At 51.3% G+C, this 23,371-nt stretch overlaps 1 protein-coding gene across 1 annotated transcript in view; it reads left to right on the plus strand.

The window, feature by feature from the left end:
* Positions 1-1,958: 1,958 nt before the first annotated feature.
* Positions 1,959-23,371, plus strand: part of LOC120409388 (sodium- and chloride-dependent GABA transporter 1-like) — a 52,902-nt gene continuing 31,489 nt past the window's right edge. The window contains exons 1-3 of the mRNA XM_039547415.1: positions 1,959-2,312; positions 10,554-10,685; positions 17,668-17,768. Of these exons, the coding sequence (XP_039403349.1) occupies positions 2,075-2,312; positions 10,554-10,685; positions 17,668-17,768 (471 nt within the window). The 5' untranslated portion in view covers positions 1,959-2,074. The remainder of the gene's footprint in view (positions 2,313-10,553; positions 10,686-17,667; positions 17,769-23,371) is intronic.

Genomic DNA, 23,371 nt, shown 5'->3' on the forward strand with positions numbered 1-23,371 from the left:
ACTCCAACGTGAAATCAGTCTTACTGTATGGAGCTGAAACCTGGAGGACAACCAAAACAACCACCAGGAAGATCCAGACCTTCATTAATAGCTGCCTCAGAAGGATTCTCCAGATCCGCTGGCCAGACACCATCAGTAACATCCACCTCTTGGAGAGGACCCATCAACTCCCAGCAGTGGAAGAAATTAGAAGGAGAAGGTGGGGGCAGCCAACCAACATCACCAGACAGGCACTGCAGTGGAACCTTCAGGTTGATAGGAAGACTATGGAGATCTGTTGGGCATGAATGAATGAATGAACCCGTCACAGGCCTTTTGTTGATGCCCTTCTTTCTGCTCTTCAACTTCCCTCTGCCATTGCCATTATTAAATGCGTTGCTCACCAGAAACCTTATGATGATGTTACGTGAGGAAATGCCTCGGCAGATGCTACTGCCAGACAGGTGGCCCTTTCCAGCTCTCTGGCTCCATTGGCTGCTATATGTCTTTTTGCACCAGTGCCATCTGCCTCCATGCCTGATTCTCCTCACGATCTGGCCCTTATGCAGAAATCAACTTCAGAGCAGGAAAAGGAGAAATGGAGACGAGACGAGTGCTCTTTGCACTCTGATACCCTGTGGTGCTCCCCAGATGGCCACTTGGTGGCATCCAAGGTTTTGCTTCCCTACCTTGCAAATTTTGTTGCCCCAACAAATCTCTCTGGAGGATTGTAAGGATGGTTCTGTTGAGTATAATACAAGCTCCCCTTAGTGGAGGGTTAAATTTACCTTGTGCAGGGTGCCAACACAAGGCCAGTGCATGGCTTATGTCCTCTACTTAGGGCCTCAGGTCAATGGGAATCTTCAGTGGGCTTTGAATCAGGCTCTTCTGCCTTATGTTGAGGACTTCAAAGGGACTTAAGTGGTGCAGAGGCCCATGCTGGCCCTCAGCACAGGGGTGAATTTCATCTGGAGAGATTACCAGTAGAAAATGATTAGATACATTAGCACACCAATATTGCGCAACAAAAGAGACTCAAACGTCACAACAAAATGCAGGAGGGTATGCCATGGCACAGGAAGCCATCTTCATGTTGTGACCCCCTTTGATCTGAGCAGTTAGCCAAAAGCAGCGTGTTGCAGGTTGTTCCAGTTAGCAGTAGAAATTGGTGATAGTCAGGTATTTCTTTGATGCAGTCCTGTTTATTTACAAAGTCCTGTTTCCATGAGCACAGGAAGAGGCAAAGAGGAGACAGTGTCCTTTCTTACAGGGCCAAGCCTCGTTCAGTCAGCACCCTGGCCCAAAACCTCTCTCTTGGCTTCTCCCAGGGGCCACACCCTGTGCTTGCAGGCAGTGTCTGCTTGGCTTTGTTTCTGCTTCTCTCTGTCTCTTTCTCTGTGTCCTGTGTCTCCTGCTTCTCTTACACACAGCCCCTTATCCCCAGAGGCCACTCAAGCCAATCTGCTGCCCTAAGCAAAACTTCATTCTGCTGTCCCCCTCCTACCTTCTTAGAAGTTTGCAGCAGGAACTCACTCCCCATCTGCCCCCTGCAACTCTCCCCTGGCCTCCTCCAGCCCCTGGGGCCAGAACCTTCCAGCCCCCTGCAACTTTTCCCCTGGAGCTGCTCAGCTCAACTACAGCAGGATCTGGTCTTCCCCCGCCCAGCCCTCTGCACCATCCTAGCCTGCACCCCCAGCCCTGCCCCCTGCACACCCCATCCCCAACCCTCACCCTCTGCCTGGCCCCCAGCACCTTCTGCACTTCCCTTCTGCCCCCCGGCCCTGCACCTTTCCAGATGAGCTCTTTGCTGTTGGGTTTGTGATATGGGGCAGCTGGGGAACAGGTGCGGAGAAGTTTGCATGACTTGCTGAAGGCTGTACAACGAGTCAGTCCACAAGCGTTCAGGAGGATGTGGCTCATAGTCCTATGTCTCTATCCCACTGTTTCAGGCAAAGAACAACTTCTCCCTCTACTTTCTCCTCAGAAGTACCAGCAGGAGCTTTGTCCAACCCACTGGTCCCATTTAATCTGAGATCAGCTGGGACTGAGAGTGTCATTCCCGCCCCTCCAACCCATGCAGTAACTGTGAGCAGCGATGGGGAAGATTGACAACACGTCTGTGGAGCTAAATTCGCCCTCCGAGGTGAAGCAGGCAGCCATTGAGGAATTTGCGCTAATCGCCCAAGGAGATGGGAGCACCAAGAAGATGAAGGAGCTCCCAGACAGAGGTTCTTGGAAGGGCAAATTTGACTTCCTGCTGTCCTGCGTGGGCTACGCCATTGGGCTGGGCAATGTCTGGCGGTTTCCGTATCTCTGTGGCAAGAATGGAGGAGGTGAGCATAGAATGCTAAACCCATGTTTTCCTTTACATCAGCCTCCACCCCAGGGTGTAGTTAGTGCTTTGAAATTTGTCTGCACACTGACTGATTCTTTTCCCTCCCGTCCTGCCCTCAGTGTACACACGATTCACCGCATCAGATATACTGAGGCAGCATAAGCCAATTGCCAGTTGAGATCAGGAAGAAATCATAGTAATGCTTTGCATTTCCATACAGCAGTGCCTTTCACCCACAGATGGATTGTAGGGGCATGAATGAATTAAGCCGCACAACACAGCTGTGAGAGAAGTTAGTATTACTATCCCCACTTTACAGGTGAAGAAACTGAGGTACAGAGAGGTTAAGTGACTTAACAATGGTCACCAAGGAATTCTGTGGCACAGCTGGAAATAGAGCCCTTCTCTTCATGTATCCAGTGTCTTGCTAAGTGCTATCACTTCTTACTCTTCAATTCCACTAAAATCCCTCTTTTCCTTACTGCCCCCTTGGCTAAATCCCTTGGCCTCACCTTGGTGAGCTCTTAAAGTGTGTGAGAGTGATGGTCTCTTGGAAGCAGGGCACTGGACTAGGAATCAAGGGAACTTGATTGCACAGGAGCCAGCAAACAGGGCGGCGAACAGGGGAGTTTGCGTGGGAGAGTTCCCATTGGAGGAGCAGGTATTTGGATTTGCATCTGTCTTTGTGGATTTGCATCTGTCTTTGTAGTGCTTGTATCTATCTGTAGAGGGCTGTCGGGGCAGACTGCTGAGCGGGCAGTGGAGCCCTGAGTAGGGGGCGGAGCTAGGCTGAGGAGGGGCCTATAAAAGCGGCCGCCCAGCCAGGCAGCAGCACAGGAGCCAGCAAACAGGGTGGCAAACAGGGGAGTTTGCGTGGGAGTTTACAGGGGGAGGCGGAAGGGGGTGGCGCCGTGTCTCCCGTGTTCCCCAGGTAAGAGCGCCGAGCGAGGCCGAGACAGCCGCAGCCATGAGCCAAGCAGCGGATGATACACCAAGGATGAGAGCATGCAGCAGCTGCAGTATGTACATTGTCCTAGCGGGGGACCCAGAACAGTACTATGTATGCATGAAGTGCCGCCTAATAGAGCTGCTGGAGGAAAAGATCCAGGGCCTAGAGCTGCAGGTAGAAACCCTGGTAGAGCATAGAAGGGGGTTCGAGCAGCTGATGGAGCAATGGCAAGCAGTGACCAAAGGGGAATGCCCAAGGGCACAGGGGGAAGCAGGGGCTAAGGCCAACGAGGGGGGACCGCCGGATGAGGAAGATGGACGGTGGAAGCATGTGACCGTGAGAAGCAGACCGAGAAAAAGGAGAGCCAGTGAGGGGGAAATAGAGCTAAGGAACAGGTTCGAAGGCCTGGAGAATGAGGAAGAGGTAAAGCAGATGGTACCTGACGGTGGGAGGCCAAGGAAAAAGAGAAGAGCGGCCAGCCCGATAGAAAGAGGAGAGGAGTCTATGGAGGCAGCACCAAGTTTGGGCCCAGGGAGGATACAGGATGGCTTAAGGGGAACCACAAGGGATGATAGGAATGGAAGGAGCTTGCAACCAGGGGGGACGGAGGATAGGTTAGAGGACTGCACTGTCCCCAGGCAAAGGCAGGTCTACGTGATTGGGGATTCCATACTGAGAAGGTTGGACAGGCCTGTGACCAGGGCCGATCCGGAGAACAGAAGGGTGTGCGGTCTACCGGGCGCTAAAATACGGGATGTGGACCTGAGGTTGAAAAGGATCCTAAGAGGAGCAGGTAAGAACCCTTTGATCATCCTTCATGTAGGAACGAATGACACGGCTAGATTCTCGCTAGAGAGGATCAAGGGAGACTATGCCAGGTTGGGTAAGACGCTCAAGGAAATTGAGGCTCAGGTGATCTTCAGTGGGATCCTACCTGTCCCTAGGGAAGGGCGCCAAAGGGGTGACAGAATCATGATGATTAATAGTTGGCTGAGGGAGTGGTGTTACAAGGAGGGCTTTGGGATGTATGGGCACTGGGAGGCTTTTGGGGACAGACAACTGTTCTCACGGGATGGGCTCCACCTAAGTAGGGAAGGAAGTAGACTGGCTCATCTGATTTAAAAGAGCTTTAAACTAGTCACTGGGGGGAGACGGTTGGGAGAGGTCCTGATGCTCTCCACGCCAAATTTATACATTGGGAGTGAGAACAACAGGATAACAACAGATATAGCCAGAGGAGGACGGTTAGGTGTAAGGAAGAAGGGGGGGACGGATACTAGATCGACAGGTCATACTGGTAGTACTGTGTCCCTACCAAGTTGGGTGAGAGGAGCCAAACAGCAAAAATTAGGATGTTTGTTCACCAATGCGAGAAGCTTAGGTAACAAAATGGAGGAACTGGAGCTCCTGGTCCGAGAATTGAAACCAGATATCGTAGGAATAACCGAAACATGGTGGAACGGTAGCCATGACTGGAGTACAGGTATGGAAGGGTATGTGCTGTTTAGGAAAGACCGATGCAAAGGTAAAGGTGGGGGAGTAGCATTGTATATCAATAATGAGGTGAAATGTAACGAAATAACTAGCAATGCAATGGATAATACGGAGTCTGTTTGGGCAATGGTCACATTGGGGAAGAAAACTACTAGAGCCTCCCCTGGGATAGTGATTGGGGTGTGCTATAGACCGCCGGGATCTAGCCTGGAGATGGATAGAGAGCTCTTTAATGTTTTTAAGGAGGTAAATACTAATAGGAACTGTTTGATCATGGGGGACTTTAACTTCCCGGATATAGATTGGGAAACAAATGCTAGTAATAATAATAGGGCTCAGCTTTTCCTAGACGTGATAGCTGATGAATTCCTTCATCAAGTAGTTGCTGAACCGACGAGGGGGGATGCCATTTTAGATCTGGTTTTGGTGAGTAACGAGGACCTTGTTGAGGAAATAGTTGTAGGGGACAACCTTGGCTCGAGTGATCATGAGCTAATTCGTTTCAAAATAAATGGGAGGATAATCAATATTGCATCTGAGACTAAGGTATACGATTTCAAAAGGGCTAACTTTACTAAATTAAGGCGACTAGTTAGGGAAGTGGACTGGACTAACATATTTAGGGATCTAAAGGCAGATGACGCCTGGGGTTACTTCAGGCGTAAGTTGCAGGAGTTGTCAGAGGCATGTATCCCGAGAAAGGGAAAACGGCTCGTAGGTAGCAGTTTTAGACCGAGCTGGATGAGCAAGCATCTTAGAGGGGTCATTAAGAAAAAACAGAAAGCGTACAAGGAGTGGAAAATGGGAGGGATTAGCAAAGAAACCTACCTTATTGAGGTCAGGGGGTGTAGGGAAGCAGTGAGAAAGGCAAAGAGCCGGGTGGAGATGGACCTTGCGAAGGGGATTAAAACCAATAGCAAAAGGTTTTTTAGCCATATAAATAGGAAGAAAACCAAGAAAGAAGAAGTGGGACTGCTTAAAACTTTAAACGGAGTGGAGATTAGGGATAATCTTGGAATGGCACAATATCTGAACGAATATTTTGCCTCGGTCTTTAATGAGGCTAATGAAGGGCTAAGGAATAGTGGTAGAGGGACTGATGGGAATGAAGATATGGAGGTAGACATTACGGTATCTGAGGTAGAAGCCAAACTTGAACAGCTAAACGGAAGTAAATCGGGGGGCCCGGATAATCTTCATCCTAGAATATTAAGGGAATTGGCGAGTGAAATTGCAAGCCCGTTAGCGATGATTTTTAATAAATCTCTAAACTCAGGGATTGTACCGTTTGACTGGAGATTAGCTAATGTAGTTCCTATATTCAAGAAGGGGAAAAAAAGTGACCCGGGTAACTACAGGCCTGTTAGTTTAACATCTGTAGTATGCAAAAACATGGAAAAAATTTTAAAGGAGAGAGTGGTTACGGAGCATGAGGCCGATGGCAACTGGGACAAATTACAGCATGGATTTACAAAAGGTAGATCGTGCCAAACCAACCTGATCTCCTTCTTTGAGAAAGTAACAGATTTTTTAGACAAGGGAAATGCAGTGGATCTAATATATCTGGATTTCAGTAAGGCGTTTGATACGGTACCGCATGAAGAATTACTGGTTAAATTGGAAAAGATGGGGATCGAAATGAAAATCCAGAGGTGGATAAGGAGCTGGTTAAAGGGGAGACTGCAGAGGGTCGTATTGAAGGGGGAACTGTCGGGTTGGAGGGGGGTTACCAGTGGAGTTCCTCAAGGTTCGGTTTTGGGTCCGATTTTATTCAATCTATTTATCGCTGACCTGGGAACCAAGAGTAGGAGTGGGCTGATAAAGTTTGCGGATGACACCAAGTTGGGAGGTATTGCAAATTCGGAAAAGGATAGGGATATCCTCCAGGGAGATTTGGATGACCTTGTAAACTGGAGTATTAGTAACAGGATGAAATTCAATAGTGAGAAGTGTAAGGTTATGCATTTAGGGATGACTAACAAGAACTTTAGTTATAAGCTGGGGACGCACCAGTTGGAAGTAACGGAGGAGAAGAAGGACCTAGGAGTCCTGGTTGATCGTAGGATGACTATGAGTAGGCAATGTGATGTGGCCGTTAAAAAAGCTAATGCGGTCTTGGGATGCATTAGGCGAGGTATTTCTAATAGGGATAAGGAGGTGCTAGTCCCGTTATATAAGGCGTTGGTGAGACCTCATTTGGAGTATTGTGTGCAGTTTTGGTCTCCCATGTTTAAGAAGGATGAATTCAAACTGGAACGGGTACAAAGAAGGGCTACTAGAATGATCCGAGGAATGGAAAGCCTGTCGTATGAAAGGAGACTTGAGGAGCTCGGTTTGTTTTCCTTAACCAAAAGAAGGATAAGAGGAGATATGATTACACTCTTTAAATATATCAGAGGGATAAACACCAGGGAAGGAGAGGAATTATTTCAGCTCAGTGCTAATGTGGACACGAGGACAAACGGATATAAATTGTCAGTCAGGAAATTTAGGCTTGAAATTAGACGAAGGTTTCTAACCATCAGAGGAGTGCAATTCTGGAACAGCCTACCGAAGGAAACAGTGTGGGCGAAGGACCTCCATGACTTTAAGATTAAGCTAGATAAGTTTATGGAGGAGATGGTATGATAGGATAACGGGCTTCGTCAATAGGTCAATTAAGTGCCACACTGGTAATTAGTACAATGGGTCAATGATAGGATATTGTTAGCCTTTTTCCAGAGGGTATGGCTGGAGAGTCTTGCCCGCATGCTCGGGGTTCAGCTGACCGCCATATTTGGGGTCGGGAAGGAATTTTCCTCCAGGGTAGATTGGCAGTGGCCCTGGAGGTTTTTCGCCTTCCTCCGAAGCATGGGGCAGGGGTCGCTTGCTTAAGGAGTGGGTGGATCGGCTTATGTGGCCTGCATCTTGCAGGAGGTCAGACTAGATGATCATAATTGTCCCTTCTGATCTCAAATTCTATGATTCTATGAACTGGATTGAATTCCCCGCTCAGGCACAGACTCCTGTGCCTTTGGCAAGTCACATAATCTATCCTGTGCGCCATTCTGTCTCTAGAAACTGAGGCTGTTTGTACTAGCCTGGCTCATGGGGATAAAATCCACCAGTGATTGAGGCACTCAGATACTCCAGTGATGGTGGTCATAGAAGTACCCAGATGGCCTTGATTTTCTGTAGTCCTCTCCTCCCTCCCCACCATTTTGTCAAAGCTCTGCTGCTAACGTCACCTTCCTCTCTCACTGCTTCATCCATGTCACTCACTTTCCCCATTTGTCTCACTGGCTTTCCATCCCTTACCATGTCCAGCTCAAACTACTCCTCACCTCCAACACTGCCAATAATCTCAGCTCCTGCTGTCACTAGGCTCTCATTTCCTCCTACTTCCTTCCCCACCCTCTTCACTTCCCCCACGCCATCTTTTCCCAGTCTTGGTTCCCGCCCCCCTCCAGTCATGCTGCCCCCTGTGCTTGAAAAATCTTCCCCTCCTAGGCCACCAGTCTTCTTTTCCCTCTCCTTTAAATTCCTCCTAAAAACTCACTTCCTCTCTGACCTGCTTGTCCTTCTCATGAGCTCTCTCTCCCACCCCTTCCTTACTGTACTGTTGTCCCATGTCTGACATTGCCTTTGTGTTTCATCTAGTTTGCATGTTGGGAAAAGAGACCCGTCCAACTGATCACAGGTGTCCTGACTTCCTGTCCCCTACACTAACCACTAGACAATACTCTGCCCATGAAATTCCACCACAGCACATTATCGAATCATAGAAATGTAGGGCTGGAAGGGACCTCAAGAGGTCATCTAGTTCTCAACCTTTTTGTTTTTGAGGCCTCTCCCAACATGCTATCAAAACTCCATGGCCCAGCTGTGCCACAACTCTTTTTCTGCATATAAAAGCCAGGGCTGGCGTCAAGGGATAGCAAGCGGGGCAGTTGCCCAGGGCCCCACACTACAAAGCTGAGTTGCTCAGGCTTTGGCTTCAGCCCCGGGTGATGGGGCTCAGGGCCCCTGGCTGCAGTTCTGCACAGCAGGGCTTTGGCTTTCTGCCCTGGGCCCTAAGAAGCCTACCACCGGCCATGCTTGGCAGACCCCCTGAAACGTGTCTGTGGCCCTGGACCTCTGGTTGAGAACCAATGGTCTAGTGCAACCCCTTGCACCAAGGCAGGACCAAGTAAATCTAGACCATCCCTGACAGGTCTTTGTCTAACCTGTTTCTAAAAAAACTCCAAAGATGGGGATTCCACAACCTCCCCTGCAAGTCTATTCCAGTGCTTAACTACCCTTATTGTTAGAAAGTTCTTCCTAATAGCTCACCTAACACAATTAGGTGCGCTATGAGCTTTTCCAGCTTCCTCTGAAGTATCAGGCACCGAATACTGTTGGCGACCAGGTGAGGTGGCCCAGGTGTCTCTCCCTTCTGTTCCTGTTTTCTTATGTCAATTCATAAGGAATAATCGTTTTATGGGGCAGTGCTGAGTGATGGGAGAGGTGGCTTTTATTGCTGGCTCTGCCACACTGTGGGTGCATGATCTCAGACAAGTCACGGCACCTCAGCATGGCTGTTTCTTCATAACTCAGTTGCTGCCAACTTATGTTCCTGAATCACTGCCCTAGACGCATGTAAAGGGGCTTGAAGCCAAATTCCCCCTGTGGTGCTCAGCTGTCTATCCAGTTCCCATTGGGCCTCAGCTGTTTACCCACTGAGTCAGCAATCCTGACTGATGTCATGTGTCTCTGCAGAGCCATCCCTAGTGGTTTGATGGAGCCCAATAGTGTCAGAGATGGACCCAGCCACAGTGATCCATTATTTCAGGTTGTCCAGGCTTGATTATTGCAAACCCCTATACCTGAGACTGAAGATGCAAATTCTGAGGGAGTGGGGGGGACCCAGCTAATCGAGAATGCAGCAGCCCTCTGCTGAGTGACCCTGGGAGGCGGGAGTGTATCACTGCAGTGCTCCAGTCATGTCACTCCCTCCTCATTAAACAGAGTTCCCATTCAAAGTCATGGTGCAAATCTTCAGAGCTCAGGGGGTTGGGTCTGAGGTAGCTGAGCAACCACCACTCTCTCCACAATCAGGACCCTCTGTGACAGCATCCATCCTAAGGGCAATGGACCTCTCTACAACCTGTGTTAGACATGCAAAAGCTGGAGTCTGAGCTTTCTCAACAACCATCCTGTAGCCGCAGAACTGCCTTCCTCAAGAAATCCAACTGACCTCAAATCTCGCTGCCAGCAGGTCCAGCTGCAAGACCCAGCTGGTTTGCCCTAGCTTTTCTGTGACAATAACACAATAGCTAACAAGTGAACTAATGGCTAATGCCAAAGACTCCTGTCTGCTGTTGGGCTGGTGGGGAGAGAGAGAACAAATTGCCCATGAACTACCAGTTCCTGTTTCTGTTTTCTTGCCTTGGTCTCAGATATCACGTTGATGAGTGTGGTATAAATATCTAGACTGATAAGTCAGATCAGCACATGGGTGATGGGGCAAAGGGTGATGGGGATGTGAGAAGGAAGAAGTGATAGAGAAAGATACAGTCCAAATAGTAATTAAACAGCCACCATGGAACAAACCTTGTTCACTATCGAACAGAGGGATCAAAGCTGGGGATGGCATTGTTGCTTGAGAACTGGAGCTGGAACAGAGCATTGGGACTGCAATGTGAGCCCAGGGATTTGTGCAGTAACTGTGAGCTGAGCTTTACATTTCTTGGGGAGAAAAGGTGGCCAGGGCCCCGAAAAGTCTTGTGGTGATGAGACCTTGCAGAATGTGCTGCTAACAGCTGTTTGTTGTTCCAGGGGCTTTCTTGATTCCCTATTTTCTGACGCTGCTGTTTGCTGGGATTCCTGTCTTCCTGCTGGAGACAGCTCTCGGCCAGTATACCTCTGTTGGCGGATTGGGGGTCTGGAAATTAGCGCCCATGTTCAAAGGTACTGTGCTGTAAGTCCATGATGCTGATGCCATATATCTAGCTTTAGAGCTGAAACCATTTACTGGAATGGGAAGCAACACCTCAGGGACTGGGACATAAGCCCTTGGGGAAATGGTGGTGAGTCCCTGGAGACTGTTATAGCTGATCTATGGTGTTTTTAAGGTCCCCTTCACCATGGTGTCTAGGCATCAGTAACACTCCAGCTCTCTGTTTGAATGATCTTTGATAGTGACAAAACACTCAGGTAGACAACACTGCCTTGATGGAGGCAAACGACTGAATGGAGCCACCTGGCCCAGCAGGATTGTACTTAACATGAGATGCAGTAAGTTGGTGGGGAGGACAGTGCTGCTCTGTACCAGCAGAACCCTGTTTACTGTACACTAGAAGGTTGGCTCTCCCCCAGTTGGGAGTAAACCTGTTGTTGTTGTGTTCATAGTAACAACCTACAAGAGGCTAGAGATGAATTAGAATAAGTGTTTCTTCTTCGAGTGATTGCTCCTATGCATTCCAGTTAGGTGTGCGCGCCGCGCGTGCACGGCATCTCGGAACTTTTTTACCCTAGCAACACCGGCGGGCCGGCTGGCGCCCCCTGGAGTGGCGCCGCCATGGCGCGTGTTATATACCCCAGCCGGCCCGTCCGCTCCTCAGTTCCTTCTTACCGCCCGTGACGGCCAGTTGGAACTGTGGAGTGCTCTTCGTTCTCCACGACCCTAGCTTTCGCTTCTTGTTTGTATATAGTTAGTTTAGTGATTAGTTTAACAGTTACTTAGTTAGATAGTTAGTGTAAATAGATAAGGTAAAAAGGGGGGTTTTTCCCCTTTTTGCCTCACCCGGTGCGGGCTCATGCCCAAGGCACCGGGCTTTAAGCCCTGCGCAGCGTGCCAGAGGCCTATGCCCGTCGGAGACCCGCACGACGCCTGCCTCCGTTGCCTGGGCGAAGGGCATAGAACAGATAAGTGTTCGCTCTGTTCTACTTTTAAACCGCGGACTCGAAAGGAGCGGGATATCCGCTTGAAGCAGCTCTTGATGGAGGCGTCGCTTCAGCCGCCGGCACCGTCCACGCCGGCACCGCGAACTGCCTCGGTGCAGAGCGCACCGGCGGCACCGAGCCGCTCCAGCTCCGTGGCGCCGCCGATTCAGAAAGCGGCTACAAAGTCTCGGCACCGCTCGCTTTCGCCTTCGAAGAAGCAGAGGCTGGCGAAGGCACTGGCACAGGTTCGCGCTGAGGACTCGGCGAAAGCGGTTGCGCAACCTGCGGCCCCCGCGGTGACCGTGCACAAACCGTGCACCGGACCTTTGACTCCGGCGCCACAAGGCCCGTCGAGTCCGGCGCCGCCACGCTCCCCGGTACCGTCCATGGTGGAGCCCCGGCTGCCGTCAACGCCGGAGACATTCTCCTCCGCGTGAGAGCTGATTCAGCTCATAGAGGCACCAGGCCTCCGGCCCCCGGCACCGCCGGTGCGGGCTGTCGTGTTGGCGGGAAAGCCGGCCAGAATGACCTGGCCACCGTCCCTGGACAGGCGACATGGACGAAGCACCCAGTCCCGGTCTCGTTCCCAGTCCTACGGCAGGTCTCCGTCCCATCGCTCGCGATCTCGGCACCCCTCGCCATCGCGGTACCGATCGCCGTCGAAACGTCGGTCGCAGTCCCGGTACCGCTCGTCATCGCGGTACCGGTCGTACTCCCGGCGCCGCATGAGGTCCAGGTCGCCATCGCGTCGGCACCGCCAGAGGTCGCCGTCCCGCCACCGCTCCCGGCACCGGAGGTCTCAGTCCCGGTCGAGCTCCCGGCACCGTGACGGATGTCACTCCCGGTCGCCTTCCCGGTACCGAGCGGACCAGCATCGCTCTTCGCTACCATCCAGGGACGGACTGCCTCACTCCACAGCGCACTCCGTCAGCGCCTCGGCACCTCCATGGCCATCCCGGCCCGCGTCGGTCGCTTCTGGGACGGAGGGCTACAGACTCCTACCTCCCACCCCACAGGGCCATCCTCAAGCGGGACAGCCGTGGGGCTTCTGGGTTCCATGGGCCCAGTATGAGGCTCAGGGGCTGCCCTTCCCACCAAGGCCTCCCGCGTCCGAGCGCAGGGTTCCAGAGGCGACAATCACCCGGCCGGCCCCTTCGCCACCGGCTGCGGATGCTATACCGTCGGAGACCCAGAGGCACGCGCAGCCCGCCCCCCCCCCCGACGAGCGCACAGCGGACCCCTCTTCGGAGGCGGTCATCCAGGGCTTGTCCTCCTTGTCCTCGCCTGATGAAGCGGTGGCCGGAGCGTCGACGAAGGAGCCTCCACCCATCGACTTAAAGGCTCACCAAGACCTCCTTCGCCGCGTGGCGACGGCTATGGCCCTGCCGATAGAGGAAGTGCAGGAGGACGAGGACCCCATCACAAATGTCGTTGGGGCAGACGTGCCGGTGCGAGTTGCGCTGCCTTTTGTGCGGACAGTGCAAAAAAATGCCACCACTATCTGGCAGACGCCTGCGTCCGTACCTCCTACAGCCCGTGGGGTTGAACGCAAGTACTCTGTCCCGCCCACGGGCTATGAATATCTGTACTCGCATCCGACCCCGGACTCCCTGGTAGTCCAGTCGGTTAATGATAGGGAGCGGCACGGCCAACCGGCCCCTGCACCCAAATCAAAGGACGCACGGCGTATGGACCTGCTAGGCCGAAAGGTCTATTCTGCTGGAGGCCTGCAAATGCGGATAGGCAATCAGATGGTCCTCCTCGCCAGGTACGTCTTCGATATCTTGACGTCCCTGGCGAAATTTACGGAGCTCCTGCCAGCAGCCTCCCGCCAGGAGTTCGCGGCGATGTTGGAGGAGGGGAGGAGGTCGTCTAGATCCTCCATCACGGCCGCCCTCGACGCTGCGGATTCAGGTGCTAGGACCTTGGCCTCCGGTGTGACGATGCGGCGTATCGCCTGGCTGCAGTCTTCCACCCTGCCGCCGGAGGTCCAATACACACTACAGGACCTGCCCTTCGACACAAAGGGTCTTTTCTCTGAAAAGACGGATTCTCGCATTCAGACTTTGAAGGACGGCCGTATTGCGATACGTACTCTAGGCATGCCTACGCCGGCGATGCAGCGCAGGTCTTTCCGTCCACAGCCCTCCCGACCGGCCTATCAGTCTCGGTATCGGCCTTACAATAGCCGGCGACCGGCCCAAGATCGCCGTCGCCCCTCCGGCAACCGCCGCAACCAGGGCCAGGCCGCTTCCAAGGCCCCTCAGGGGGCCAAGCAGGCCTTTTGATGGGACGCTCGAGGACGGCCCATCACTCTCCCTACCGGATCCTTCCCAGTTATTTTACAACCGCCTTTCCCATTTCTTTTCTGCGTGGTCCCAATTAACAACAGACAACTGGGTGCTTCAAACGGTCCAGTCGGGATACCGCCTGCAATTTGTTTCGCCCCCACCTTCCCTGTCCCTCTTCAGGGACCCCTCTCACGAGCAAGTCCTCTTACAAGAGGTTCAGACTCTGTTGAGCGTGGGTGCCATAGAAGCAGTGCCTCCAGACAGGCGGGGCAGGGGATTTTACTCCCGTTATTTTCTCATCCCCAAAGCGAAAGGCGGGCTACGTCCTATCCTGGACCTTCGCGAGCTGAACAAGTACCTGCTCAAGCCCAAGTTTCGCATGGTCACCTTGGGGACCATCATTCCCTCTCTGGATCCGGGAGACTGGTTTGCCGCCCTCGACATGAAGGACGTGTACTTCCATGTCGCAATCTATCCTCCCCATCGTCGTTACCTCCGGTTTGTGGTCAACAACACCCACTACCAGTTCGCCGTGTTGCCGTTCGGACTCTCCACCGCCCCGAGGGTATTTACCAAATGCATGGCGGTACTTGCCGCAGCCCTCAGACGTCGTCAGATACACGTCTACCCGTATCTCGACGACTGGCTGGTTCGAGGTCAGTCCCGACAACTTGTGATGGACCAGATGACAGAAATCCTGTCTCTTTTTCAGCGGCTCGGTCTTCTCATCAACGTCGAGAAGTCCACTTTGATTCCGGCGCAGCGAGTGGAGTTCATCGGAGCGGTCCTTGACTCCACGGTGGCCAGGGCCTGTCTCCCTCGCGCTCGTCACCAAATGATGGTCTCCATCATCCGGGACCTCGTCACCTTCCCGACCACGATGGTGCGCTCCTGCCTCCGCCTCCTGGGCCACATGGCTTCGTGGACGTATGTCACCGCGTACACGCGGCTCCACCTCCGTCCGTTCCAGTCGTGGCTCGCGTCGGTGTACCGACCACATCGAGACCCCATCGACATGGTGGTCACGGTCACCAGGACGACCCTCGAGTCCCTCAACTGGTGGCTCGACCCGGACGTCGTGTGTGCGGGAGTCCCGTTCCACCCTCCTCGCCCGTCCGCCACTCTGACCACGGATGCCTCAGCACTCGGTTGGGGGGCTCACCTGGGCGACCTCCACACGCAGGGCCTGTGGTCACCCCAGGAGCTCGCCCTGCACATCAATGTCCGCGAGCTGCGAGTGATCCGCCTGGCCTGCCATACCTTCTGCACCCGACTGCAAGGCCGCTGTGTAACAGTGTTCACGGACAATACAACAGCAATGTTCTACGTGAACAAACAGGGCGGAGCCCGATCCTCCCTCCTCTGCAAGGAAGCGATGCTCCTATGGGACTACTGCGTGACCCACTCAATTCACCTGGAAGCATCCTTTCTTCCAGGGGTGCAGAACACGCTGGCCGACCATCTCAGCAGGTCGTTCCTCTCCCACGAGTGGTCCCTCCGTCCAGATGTCGTCCACACAATCTTCCGGAGGTGGGGGTTTCCCCAAGTAGACCTATTCGCTTCCAGGGAGAACAGGAAGTGCCACCTGTTTTGCTCATACCAGGGTCGCTCGCCAGGCTCCCTGTCGGATGCCTTCCTTCATCCCTGGACGGATCGCCTCCTCTACGCCTTCCCTCCGTTCCCGCTCTTGCACCGAGTGCTCCTGAAGCTTCGGAGGGACAGAGCCCAGATCATACTCGTAGCGCCGGCCTGGCCGAGGCAGCACTGGTACACCCTGCTGCTCGAGCTCTCCGTTCGGGAGCCCATCCCCCTTCCGTTGTGGCCGGACCTTATCACCCAGGACTTCGGCAGACTCCACCATCCGAACCTGCAGTCCCTCCATCTTACAGCTTGGTACCTGAGTGGTTGACCCACGCGGAGAGAGGCTGTTCTGCAGCAGTTCAGCAAGTCCTGCTTGAGAGCAGAAAGCCTTCCACTCGCTCCACTTACCTAGCGAAGTGGAAGAGATTTGCACTCTGGTGTGATCATCGAGGTCTTAATCCGTTCCTGGTCCCGGTCCCTACCATCCTGGACTACCTCTGGCACCTTAAGGAGCAAGGTCTTGCGGTCTCCTCCTTGAGAGTTCACCTGGCAGCGGTGTCCACCTTTCGTCCTTCCGTGGAAGGTCGGTCCATCTTCTCGAACCAGATGGTTTCCCGCTTCCTCAAGGGCCTGGACCGCTTGTATCCGCCGGTGCGGCGCCCCGCCCCGACCTGGGATTTGAACCTCGTGTTGGCCAAGCTGATGGGTCCCCCGTTCGAGCCCTTAGCCACGTGCTCCCTGCTCTACCTCTCTTGGAAGACGGCCTTCCTCGTCGCCATTACATCAGCGAGACGAGTTTCTGAGCTTCGCGCTCTGACGGTTAACCCGCCATACACTGTCTTCCATGGGGACAAGGTGCAGCTTCGCCCTCATCCGGCATTCCTCCCGAAGGTAGTGTCAGCTTTCCATCTCAACCAGGAGATCTTCCTCCCGGTGTTCTTCCCGAAGCCACATGCCTCGCCTCGGGAACAGCAGCTGCATACCCTCGACATCCGCAGAGCGCTCGCTTTCTACATCGAGCGGACTAAGCCCTTCCGGCGTTCGCCCCAGCTGTTCGTAGTGGTTGCTGACCGCATGAAGGGAGAGCCGATATCCTCCCAGCGGATTTCCTCCTGGGTCACTGCGTGTATCCGGACCTGCTATGAGCTGGCTCGCGTACCACCAGGCCGCGTCACTGCACACTCGACGAGGGCGCACGCCTCGTCGGCCGCCTTCCTGGCCCACGTTCCAATCCAGGACATCTGTCGAGCGGCCACCTGGTCTTCGGTCCACACCTTCGCCTCCCACTACACGTTGGTGCAACAGTCTCGAGACGACGCAGCCTTCGGCTCCGCGGTATTACACTCTGCCACGTCTCACTCCGACCCCACCGCCTAGGTAAGGCTTGGGAATCACCTAACTGGAATGCATAGGAGCAATCACTCGAAGAAGAAAAGATGGTTACTCACCTGTAGTAACTGTTGTTCTTCGAGATGTGTTGCTCCTATCCATTCCAGACCCGCCCTCCTTCCCCACTGTCGGAGTAGCCGGCAAGAAGGAACTGAGGAGCGGACGGGCCGGCTGGGGTATATAACACGCGCCATGGCGGCGCCACTCCAGGGGGCGCCAGCCGGCCCGCCGGTGTTGCTAGGGTAAAAAAGTTCCGAGATGCCGTGCACGCGCGGCGCACACACCTAACTGGAATGGATAGGAGCAACACATCTCGAAGAACAACAGTTACTACAGGTGAGTAACCGTCTTTTTTATTAAGAGAGACTAATTCAAGTACAGGAGCAGGCAGAGACACAGCTGGTTCCCCCTCTTTGATTTTCATAGAGCTCCACACATACAACTCTGCTAGCAGGATACTGAAGGACACCACCATTCAATCTTTGAAACATGGGAGAGAGGCATAACATCCGCACCAGCCTTCATTGGCTGATCAGTGAACTTGAAGCACCGTGCGCTGTCACTTACTGATCTCTGTGAGATGATTCACATTTCCTAGGTGTACAAACCTTCGCCTCTCCTCTGTGCAGTCACTTCTCGGCTTGCCAACCCCACTTCATCACAGGAGGCTTGTATCCATCTGCTCAATACAACTCCACAGACTTTGGATGGCTTGTGTTGAGCACGCTCTGTTTCTTCTCTCCTAGGAGTGGGCCTGGCTGCTGTGGTTCTCTCGTTCTGGCTGAATATCTATCACATTGTCATCATTGCCTGGGCACTGTACTATCTCTTCAACTCTTTCACTGCGGTGAGTTTCAGCCATTTCTATAAACCTTAATTGGCTCTGTGTAATTTTGGCAGTTCCTGTTTCTCTCGTGAAATGTGGAATTTAACATTCCTTGCTGTTTGTGCCATGAAATACACAATATACAGTTTACAGATTGTGCAAAGGGGCTCACTTAACTTTGCTTCTGGATCTGTTGCTGAGACATCCTATGATGACATCAACTGATCTGCATTACTGTGTGCTGTGTTCTTTTAGGGGATATGTTCCCTTTATAAATCTTAGAAATCTGTCCCTCTGCCCCACAGCCTTTCACATTCTTCTTTCTGTCTATCATAGTCAGAAAGTGCCAATCACGGTAATAGCGACGTGTTCTAAAATGGCTTCTTCATGAGATTGTCTCATTACCATGGGCTTGGTAGTGAACTTAATTAGACTCCAGTTACACTGCTCCCACTCCATTGATTCCAGTGGAAAAGCACTTAAGCACGTGCTTACATCTACCTCCTAAACAGGACTGCATTTAAGCAAATGACTTCTAGCATAGGCTCAAGTCCCATTGACTGCAACGGGATGCTTTCCTGAATCGGGGCCTTGTGCCAGTGTATACAAGATCCGAATGGAGCCTCGAGTCCAAAGTACATTTCTTCACAACTGAACCATTCTTATCAATCTAAAGGCTGAGAAGAGCTCCCTTAGCAATCCATAGACATAATTCCATGGGTCCTGTGAGATTCTATTTCGTTTAGACCCGCCTGCTAAAATGTTGTACATGAACCATTGTTCAGTCCAGCTTCAGTTTTTATTTGATTAAGTTTTCCAGCATCTGTGAAGCCGTTTGTCAAAATGTTCTTGTGTGTAGTCTCCAGTGCCTTCTGAACACCTGCAGTATTTGTTGTTCTCTCTTAACCCCACACTAGGAATGTGTACAAGTGTCAGTTGTTGTGGTCCAGGTAGATCCCCTACATGTTCCTGAACAAGACTTTATAACACGGGAGGGCAAACTATGGCCTGCGGGCCGCATCCGGCCCCTCAGGGTTTCAGTCCGGCCCATGGGATTGCCAGCAGGGCTAAGGCAGGCTCCCTGCCTGCTCTGGCCCCACACCAGAAGTGGCCGGAAACACGACTCTGCAGCCCCTGTGGGAGGGGAGGAGTAGAGGGCTCTGAGCACTGCCCTCGCCTGCAGGCACCGCCTCTCGCAGCTCCCATTGGCTGGGAACAGGGAACCGCGGCCAATGGGAGCTTTGGGGGTGGTACCCACAGGCAAGGGCAGCATGTGGTGGAGCCACCTGCCCCACCCCCAGGAGCCACTGCCGGACACGCTGGCCACTTCCGGGAGTGGCACAGGGCCAGGGCAGGCTGGAAGCCTGCCTTAGCCCTGCTCTGTGCCGATATCATCCTGGAGCCGCTTGAGGTAAGCGGCGTTGGGCTGGATCCTGCACTCCGAACCCCTCCTGCACCCCAATCCTCTGCCCTGAGCCCCCTTCTGCACTCCTCCTGAACCCCAACCCCTTGCCCTGAGCCCCTTCCTGCATACCACACCCCCTCCCACACCCTGGACTACCTCCCGCACACCAGCCCCCTGCCCCAGCCCTATATTCATGGCCCTGCATACAATTTGCCCATCCAGATATGGCCCCCTGCCTTACAACCACAAAAGAAGAGTCTTCAGCCAGAGGATGCATCCCAGCTTTCATCCTGAGCCCATTACACCTTGGAGCAGGACTTTGGGAGTTCAGTCAGTGCTGCCTACGCACCCAGGCAGTACAGACATGACCAATAAAGCTGATCATTATGTGCCTCAATGTAGAAGATCTGTGATTTTGATTCAAGGAGCTCACAGTTATCAGAGCTACGCCATCAGTTTTCTTTAAATTAAGTGGAGATGGGTCTGAATCAAAATCTCAGACTGGAGCATTCCCAAAATTTGGGTCAAGGGGGTGTTAAATCAGACCCCTGTCTGAATTTTGCAGCTCAGGCCCACGTCTAGAGTAAGATAAAGTGGGACAAAAATAAATAAATGTTATACAGACAAAACTACACAGGATCTTTTCAGGGGGCAAGACAAAGATGCCACATTTATTATGATAACAATTTGATTTATTACCAATAACTAATATCTTAATCCTTACACACACACACACCCATCAGATGTTCTGCAGCTGCTTGATAGTTACCAGTCCTGAATGTAGCTTGAGGTAGTGGCTTGGGTTCGTAGCTTGTGGCGGCTAACTGGCCAGGAAAGCTGAGCACAAGGACTAGCTGGGTCTCTGCTGGGCATGCACTGATGCCCTTCCATGTTGGCAGCAGAATGTTACCCTCACTCATCCTTTTTGTAGGTTTTAGTTTGAATTCAAAGTCTATGGGTCTTGCTGTGTCATGCTGCCTCTGGGTTTGGTGACTGATCACTCGTCAATTGCAGGCGTGACTTTCAGCCTTGGACCTGGCTTTGATCTTCCTTCTATTGTACCTTTTCTTTTTAGGGTGGACTCTTTTTACTTTGCTAAGGCTCTTATCTGCATCTTCAGCCATTGGTATTTGAATTCTATTTCATCAGGACATGCTGGGGCTGGAGATTGATTCCATTATCCATCCATACCTCATTCACACATCTAAACTAAATGAATAAGATTACAGCAGGGTTTGCAAAAATGAAGGTTGGAGCAAGCTTTTACAAAATGGAGTAAGAGTTTTTAAATGGGGTTTGGATTACAATATGGCAAATGGTGAACAGAAGTTACAATACTGAAACAGTGCAAGTCTCAGTGATTTAAGCAGGAATTGGATTGATAGTGAAACTTAAAAGGCAGATGACTGAACAGCTATGGCTCCTAAAAAGCATCTTCATTGTCAATTAGCCAGTTCATGGGCTAACCGGTTTTATGAATGAATGTTGTTTCATTCATAAAACTTTACTTATGAAGTTACATTAATAAAGTGAACAATTAAAAACAATTTCATTAATCAGTTCTACATAAATACCATGCAATCCCCCACCCCTGCCACAACAGAAACTCCTTAATCATAGTCCTACCCAGAGATATTCCTCCCTGGGATCACCCCACTGAAGTGAATAGACCAGGGATGAATATGGTCAGTTGCCTCAGGCTCCCAGGGCTCTGGCTGTGGGGCTATAAAATTGCACTGTAGATGTTCTGACTCAGGCTGGAGCTTGGGCCCTGAGACCCTCCTGCCTTCTGGGGTCTCAGAGTCCAGGTTCCAGCCCGAGCCTAAATATCTACACTGCTATTTTTAGCCACACATGAACCTGACTCAACTGAGCGTCAGGGACCTGACTCAATTGACCCAGGCTCTGAGACTCAGTGCTGTGGGTTTTTCATTGCAGTGTAGACATGCTAACACATCAAGTCAGTAAAGTACATGCTAAATCAGCCAGTATTTGTAATGGGACCTAAGTGGGTGTTTAAGTGTGTTGCTGAGTAGGGAGGGACGTGAGCACACACAGAAGTGCTTTGCTGAATTGGGCCTTAATCCTGACTTTTCAAGTGCAATACAGATTGGTGTTTTAATCGTATAAATCTAGGTACAAATAATATTTCAAACTCCAGCCATATGTTTATTTTTTGTTCAATAAATCAAATCATTAGTTGCAAGTGAGGCTAACAAAAAGCTACAGTTACTATAAATATGCTATCCCGCAACCAATGAACTTTTGAGATCTAATGATGAAAAGCAACACGAGAGTGCCTGGTTTAATTAATAGCTATTAACTAGTGACAAGCAATTTTAAATACTTAATATTTAAGCAATTAATGTCATTGTATTAAGGTTTTGGTATTGCCCTAATCATAGCCTGATATTATTTCAAGGAATACTTTCATTAATACTCTGGAAAGTGACTAGCAAGTCTGGCTCCTGAGCTCCTGGCCTCTGACATTCAGAACCCTTTCAAGTGTCTCAAGATGGGTTCCCAAACATCTGGGCACCAAACATCACTAACTAATTACCATTTCCATCGACTAATTCTATCAAGAAGATAAAGTGCGTGTGTGTCTGTGCGTGTGCGTGTGTGCGTGCGTGCACATACTTCATTTTAATATATATGTATTTATCCACTTTCCAAAAAAGATACTTCTTTTTAAATTGCAGCGAACCTACTGTTCCTTATCCAGGAGTCATGTAGAGCAAAATGTGAATAAATCACTTTTCAATAGAGCAAAACATCCTTCTGAAAGTAAGATAATTTTACAAGAAGTTTTGTGCCAGTATTCAGATGCATCAAAATCATTCCAGACCATATACCTGCCCATATGCTGCACTAGGAACTATGTGCAAAATTACTTTGGGATCCTGTAGGCCTGTCTCAACCATTTGGATCAAAGAATCAGTCCCTGTGACTGAATGCTGGATGCTTTGTATGGGCTCAGAATTCTGCTTTTCCTTATACAGGGCCTGAGCTAAAACCTATGAAGACCTTGGAAAGACTGCTGTTGACTACAATGGCCTTGGGATCAGGCCCATTGTACATTTAGTGGCATAGGCTGTTATATTTTGGGTAGATAATTTCAATAGAAAGCTAGATAAATCATTCCAGAAAAGCCTTCAGATGAAGGTAATAACATTGGACAAAGTATGGATGTTTCTCTGAAGCCATTGATGTAATATTATTTTAATAGTATTAAGTTTATAAATAAGGTTTAATCTTTCACGTAAACTTTGATCTTTTGTGGTGGTCGGGCATCAATATTTTACCTGGTCTTTACCTTATATTGGCACAGGCTCATATGCCCAACAGCCCTCCTTCCATCATATCTTTGAGATGCCTACAGAGCCCTCTCCATCACATCTTCACATTCTCTGCAGTCCATCCAGCACATCCTTGCCTTTCCAAGCAAAACCTTACATTCTTCACAGTTCCCCAGGTATTCTCTGTCATTCCCTCTACATTCCCCACTGGTGCACCCTCATGTTCCCAAAGCACAGACATCCGTGCATCCTGGCATTCCCCACAGTCCCACTCGGGTGCTTCTGGCTATTCACCCCCAGAACATCCTTGTCTTCCCTACAGTACATCACAGAGCCTATTCACATTCCTCACAGTTCCTCAGGTACATCCTAGTGTTCTTCCCAGGTCCCCAGCACGCCCTCATGTTACACATGGGCTATGGCACAGTCCTCCTTTCCCTACAGTTGTCTGCCCAGTACATCCTCATATTCCCAATGTCCTTGTGATCCACAACATGACCTTGGGATCTCCACTTTTCATGTTCCCCACAGTTCCCCATCACATCCTTGAGCTCTCCCACCCGCTATGTCTACATGTTCGCCACAATCCCCCCAACATGTCCTGATGTCCCTGAAGTCCTCATATTCTATAGGTCCCTTCTACCACCCAATCCATTTTCACATTCCTACAGTCACCCACATTCCCCACACCAATGTGGCTTCACAGTCCCACCCCTTACTTGGTACATCCTTGCACTTCTGCAACTCCCCTTTGCCATGCCCTCAGGTCTTCAGCTACCTATCCCTGTGTTTCCATGTCCCCCGCCCACACCTCAGATATCTTCATGTTCCAACGGTCCCGCTGCTCACCTGGCCTCACATTCTAGTTTCTCCACCCACCCTTCTGTTTACACAGCCCCCCAGAACATTCTGACATTCCC

Source organism: Mauremys reevesii, linkage group 1 (assembly GCF_016161935.1).
Source record: "Mauremys reevesii isolate NIE-2019 linkage group 1, ASM1616193v1, whole genome shotgun sequence".
Taxonomy (NCBI): domain Eukaryota; kingdom Metazoa; phylum Chordata; order Testudines; family Geoemydidae; genus Mauremys; species Mauremys reevesii.